Genomic DNA, 6,474 nt, shown 5'->3' on the forward strand with positions numbered 1-6,474 from the left:
GCAAAAGAAAGGGCAGTCAAAGGCTAAAAGATAGCAGAGTTTTTCAAGCTCTGACTCAACCCAAAGAAGCCTAAATGCCCATATTGTGGGAAGGGGACACATCTGGAGGAGAAATGTTGTAAGAAGTACCCTCACCTTTGTCCGGGAGCGAAAAGTGGAGCTAAAACGTCCAAGACTTCTACCTCTACTCCCAGTGGTTACCCATGAGTCAATGTTCCTTCTCATATTGTTGACTTGGAGGAGCCTTCTTCAATGGTTGCCTCATCTTCTAAGAGGCCTTGGCTTGTTGATAGTAGAACTTCTAGTCATATGACTCCACGTGGTGATTTGTTGCAGGTTCTACGCCCTTTTGAGGATTGTCACTGTTGCTGACATTGTATCGGTACCTATTTGTCATGTTAGCACTTTGCCCTTGTTTCTCGACCATGCATTGAGCTCCCTTTCACAAGCCCTTTATGTTCCAAACTTGGGCTTTCCACTCCTCTCAGCTTATGGCCTTACTAGGCTTGGTACCTCGATTGTCTTCACCAAGCAGACTGTTTGTATTGAGGATTCTTCTACAAGGGTTGTTATTGTGACCCAACAAGGTAACCGCAAAAGTTTCACCCTCCAAATGTTTCACCCCGAAATGTTTCACCTTTGGACAAGTCCCAAGCGAAACGCCAGCTAAAACGGTTGAAATATATATATGAGATAGTTTTCTTTCTAAATAATCAATTGTAACTTACATATTCATACAAGGCGAATCCTTTCATGTCAACAAATGATGTCTGGTTATCCTTGCCTGTCAGACATTGTCCATACCTTCTAGGATTTTTTATGTGCCACTTGTATTTTTCTGGTATTTTTTTACCGGCACCACCAACATTAAATGTTGGTCGGCCAGATTTTTGGCATCCTTCTGGGGTAAGCCGGCCAAATTTGGGGATTATTGGCTATTTATAGCCTAAACCTCCCCACACTTCATCATCCTCAGCCTGATCTGGTGTGCTCGCTGGCACTGTGGGCTACGTGCAAGGACTGATCAATCCTCCTTCTGTATTCAGCATTTGTTCCTTGTTCAGGGCAGGTTTTTGTTCATCTCTTGCAGATTGTTTCTATCTCTTCCTCTTATGTTCAAGTTCCTTCTTCCGTTGCGCACTCTCACAAGCACACACCTTCTGATGATACAGAGATAGAAGCTTCTTCCACACTTCTACCGCTATCTTTAACCTGCAAACATGCACTAGGACAGAATCCTGTAAGCTCATAAAAAGGAAGGATTGGACTCGAGAATTGAGCTAATCTCATAGGGCTACACAACCCATTGATGATCCCTCTATGGGATCCTCCATGAAACGAGGTGTAGGTAAGATAAGATAACAAGCTCCCAAAGATCAAAGGTGTCAAGAATACATTCCACCTTACATGACCAAAGCGAATAGCTCACACCATCTATCCGGTCCTCTTTGGGTAAAGAAGGGGAGGATAAGCACTTGTCCAAGAGGTGTTGGGCATTTTAAAATCAATAGAGCACACTTTGTGGGAAACATGGAGAGAGGGGAGAAGAGAAAGCTGCTCCAAATGATGAGACTGTCCAAGAGGTGCCATGTTGGGCATTTTAAAATCAATAGAGCACACTTTGTGGGAAACATGGAGAGAGGGGAGAAGAGAAAGCTGCTCCAAATGATGAGACTGTACAAAAGGGCTCAATGATCCCTGTTCTTCACAATAATCACGCCATCATTCAGAGTAGATGTGGGAAATCTCCTTGTCCAAGCCATCAAAGCCTTGGAACCGGTGATAAGACATCTTCGAATAGCCTGCAAACACACAAAGGCTCCTACGTTTTGCTATAGGAGAGCCTGAATGGAGGGAAAATCAGCAACACCTACAAGAAGATAGTTGTGGATATCCCACCTTTGTCAAAGGGCAGCCTGTCCACCACCGGAGAAAATTTCTGTTGTTAGCTACGAGCAGTAAGCTGAAATTTCAGTTTTCAGTAACAATGTGGTCTCCTCTTTAGTTGGAAACTCATTAAATGCAGTCACCAGCATTAAAATAATGCAGAAAATCAGAAAACGCAGTCAGCTGAGAGAAAATGCAAGCTGCAGGGGTAGAAAATCAAGCCGTTGGTAGTAGGGACAAGTCACTTGGACTAGAGCAGACAGTAGGAAGCTGATCAGCAACAAATATGCATGAGGGCAGACTGTCCGCAGCAAAAAAAAGCACCCAAAGCCCAAACACGGATGTTTGATACCATGTCAAAAGTGGGTGCAGTGATGGAAGTATAGAAGGCTGCTGTAACAGACTGCACATCACAAGAGTAAAGAGAAAACAAACAAAAGCAAGAGAACACTACAAAGGAGAACTCAAAGATATGCTCAAGAAATGGAATCCGTATACCAAACATGAGAATATCATGCACAATAGTGAGTCATTGGCTGCGTGGGACCTGGCACTAGCTCTCTCTCTCCAAAAGGGCCTGCACTGGGAATCTACCAAGTGATGAATGACCTGACTGAGGAGAAGGGAGCCATATAAATAGCTCAAAAATATGCCATAAAGATGATCAGGTAGGCTGGGGCCACCATAAATGCAGGTCAGCCAAGAAATAATGGCCCAAATCACCATAATAATGACAATTAAAAAATACCTGAAATATCTACAATGTCCAGCCCACAACTGTACATGCCCAAACTCACTCATGAGCTGGCCAAACTGCTAACAAGGTCATGTATGGTTCTACTAAAGCAGCCAGCCATATTTTTTCCACCCTTCCATACCCATATGCATATGCATAAAGATGCATGGAGAAAACTATGATGCAAACCTGACTGGCAATAAATAAACAAGAACTCAGGCATACTCCTACACTTGCAACACAGAGAGAGAGAGAGAGAGAGAGAGAGAGAGAGAGAGAGAGAGAGGAATTATGAGCACCAGAGGAACTTACACCAGCTGACATGAATACATATACAAGATGGCACCTTTACATAAGCAACACTGAGCAGAACCCATACAAGAAGGTGCCTTTCCGTAGGCAGTGATGACCACAATTCAAGGGTAACTCTAGAACTGCCCAGACAATAGCAACATGCTCAAATCTAGATTCCAGCAAAACAATAAGAATATGGGACTGTATATCAGGGCATGGCAAAGCATCACGTGTGCACATAGGACCTAGGTAGAGGTTGAATACATAAATTAGTGTGGCTCTCTCTTGCATCTTGCATATGAATGGCCTTAAGCAGTTTTGATGTTCGTATTACAACAAGATCCTCATCTCCATGTAAAAACATGTAGCTGATTGCTTGACAGATAAAATTTAGGTTGCTGGCAGGTGATTGCATATGGTGCAGACACGGTATACAGATGTACCCCTCAAAGCAGGATATGTTAGCTGTTATATGACACACAGAAAGGGCTTGACTAAGCAGAGCACATCAGGCTGGCATGTTGTTGGCTGAGGCATCTAGGACCATAAGCACAGGCACTGATGTTGACAATGGACGTCTCCTCTAGGTAAGGCCGTGCATTTCTAGAAGGTTAGACCTTCAGCAATCTGCACTTGACTGATCTGTAAGCCTTTACTGCAATTTACAGCCCTCAGAGACGCATGAACAGTTAATGATAGTGCAGGTACAGTTTCAGCCTATTTGCAGGTATATCAGATTGCAAATGCAGTGGAGCAGCAGACTTCATGCAGATGTTGAACAAGTTGAACACTGGGAGCAGGTTTGAATTTCTGAAAATAGTGTTTGAAGCACTGAGAATTTCAGGATAGTGCCACAGTTGCATTGTGGCCAGCATGTTAAGGCGAATCTTGAAAGGTTATGAACGAGGTTGGGCATATGCCAGGACAGGTATATTCAAACTCAAAGAAAACCTTGCTACCCAGTCAGATATCCACATTCTTTCCGGCCTGGGCCTGTCTGGCGTTTTACAAGCAGATACTGTATACTTGATAGAATGGCACTGTTTCAGTTTTGTGCTACAACGTTTCAATTTCTTAGGCAGATCCAGACTCGATGGAAAGAAGCTCTACATGAGAATGATAAAACGCTTACGAGGATAAGCTTTCCTGGGAGTAGCATAGGGTCGCAGGCCTCTGAATTCTTTCACAGGACTCCATGCCTTTCCATGGCTGCGATCCTGAGGGGGGAGGAAAAGATAAGAGAAAACGAACTATCCTTATGTCAACGGAAAGAAGATAACGATACAGGTTATGACCTGCAAATTTGTCATGTATTTTTAGAGCTGAGAAAAGGCTGCAGGACAGGACAGACCTCGTCTGCGCTCCGCCATGCGAGGAAGGTTTGGACATCAGGCTTGGATACGGATGCCGCGGCGGCGATGGTGTCGTCCCTGGCAAAGAAGCGAGCAAGGAGGAAATGCGTGGCGAGGGATAGAGCAGAAAGGGCCAATCCCATGACTGCCAGCCATCTGATCTTGGATTTGAGCAGGACCATGGCGAGAAATGCATAATCTCAGGATCAGTGGCAGCATCCGCAGCAGCAGCAGAGGCGGCGTCTTCAAGCTGCACCTTTGCCTCGGAGGTTGAGCTCCCGGATGGCCATTCTAGCAGAGGCAGGAGGTGTCATGTGGCCGTGACAGACAGTAAACATTAGTCCTTTTCGTATTGCTTCAACTAGCAACTTATAAAAATCACTATCTACCAGAGTTGTTTGCTGTCTGTATGTCCCATGCAGATAGAATTTACAATGTACATCTTATAATACCTACATCGAGTATTAGGTGTAAGGGCTGGGTCACGCCAGCACTAGCAGGTGCAACTTAGCTACAATATAGTGGTGGACTTCAATGTGGTCGCACGAGGTGGAAAAGGCTAACTAAATTTTTGCATTTAAGGCTCACTACAAAGGGTTCTTTACCACCACACTATGACTATTTTCATTCGATAGCGTTGCTAAACCACTGTTAAAGCATCCTTTTTTCACAAGCATTAGCAAGGGCTCAAAAGGGTTTTAGTAGACTCTACTCCCCACCCAATCTCTCTGGGTGCGAGCAAGTGGGAGTGGGGTTATTTTGTTCCCGCTTCCCCTCGATGCAACATTGCCCAAATGTGACACATTAGTTATGTTTGTGATCTAGACCTATACTCTTGTCCAAGTGCCAAATGTACACACTCTATCTCTCTACGTGTTCTTCTTGTGCAAATTTGTGTGCATTATAAAAACACACATGCACCCACCCTCTCTCTACATATACTATATTTTTGGTTGTGGCAAAGGTATCAACAAAAGTATCACGACCTTCATTAACCTTTCCCAAACCTCATCATGTTATTTTCAAGCCCAAGCTAAAAAGATTTGGAGGAAGAAAGGAACTAAGTAGGTAGATTGATTCTCTCTCTCTCTCTCTCTCTCTCTCTCTCTCTCTCTCTCTCTCTCTCTCTCTCTCTCTCTCTCTCTCTCTCTCTCTCTCTCTCTCTCTCTCTCTCTCTAAGTTCAAAACAATTTGGTAATATTTTGTTGCAAGTAGCAAAATGTAAGGATACAATGTGGAAAATGCTAAAGGCCCAACCACGCCACTAATTTTCATCAAGTACAAAATTCAATTATCCCATGTCTCATACGTGCTAGCTTTTAACTAATTTAAAGTGTCACAATTGTTTCCAAGCATAGGGAACTAAGCGGATTATTGTAGTCCACTAGAATTGTTTGCAATTACTTTTGGAATTATTGTAGTCCACTAGGATTGATTGCAATTACTTTTGGAAGACCTTAAGGCAAGCCTATAGTCCTATTATAAGGAGTGATATGATACTTGTTTGAAAGGTGAGTTTATGGATGACAAAACAATAGGCTAATAGTTGATGAAATACAAATACGATAGACTTGCATGCCATACATGCATACCTTATAAGCTCACAAACCCCAACTACCATACATATACTTCAAAACTTATAAATTGCATCAACCATAGGCAAACATTCTATGAAGCACCCCTATCTAAGGAATCCATCTCATTGGCCATACATGTACACTTAAGAGATTTGATGGTCCTTCCATGCCTCACACCTATGCCAAATGAAATACATAGTTTGCACTTACACACTAAACCATTACCCACATGTGCACACTGACTAGCCAAATATCCAATCTAGCACCCATACACCTATATATGTGCCCAATTTAATTACCATTGTACAATTTGCATTGGGTGAAATGAAAGTAGTTATATGAGCACACCATATACATAAAGCATGCACATGTGGCCGTTTTTAGCCTCGCAAGCACAAGTGTATACACATGTCCACATACTCACACGCACGCACGCGCATGTGTGTGTGTGTGTGTGTGTGTGTGTGTGTGTGTGTGTGTGTGTGTGTGTGTGTGTGTGTGTGTGTGTGTGTGTGTGTGTGTGTGTGTGTGTGTGTGTGTGTGTGTGTGTGTGTGTGTGTGTGTGTGTGTGTGTGTGTGTGTTATACAACAAAGTATAAAATTGCCCAAATTTCCATGAACTTAAGAC

At 43.3% G+C, this 6,474-nt stretch overlaps 1 protein-coding gene across 1 annotated transcript in view; it reads right to left on the bottom strand.

Moving 5' to 3' along the window:
* Nucleotides 1–4,641, bottom strand: part of LOC148010076 (protein EMBRYO SAC DEVELOPMENT ARREST 30-like) — a 29,805-nt gene extending 25,164 nt beyond the window's left edge. Inside the window, exons 1-2 of the mRNA XM_087673105.1 lie at nt 4,269–4,641; nt 4,050–4,134 (exon numbers count right to left, since the gene is read on the bottom strand). Of these exons, the coding sequence (XP_087529231.1) occupies nt 4,050–4,134; nt 4,269–4,451 (268 nt within the window). The 5' untranslated portion in view covers nt 4,452–4,641. The remainder of the gene's footprint in view (nt 1–4,049; nt 4,135–4,268) is intronic.
* Between the last annotated feature and the right edge of the window lie 1,833 nt (nt 4,642–6,474).

The sequence above is a fragment of the Lygodium microphyllum genome, chromosome 30, assembly GCF_053477565.2.
Source record: "Lygodium microphyllum isolate KBCC chromosome 30, Lygodium_microphyllum_v1.1.10, whole genome shotgun sequence".
Classification (NCBI taxonomy): Eukaryota; Viridiplantae; Streptophyta; class Polypodiopsida; order Schizaeales; family Lygodiaceae; genus Lygodium; species Lygodium microphyllum.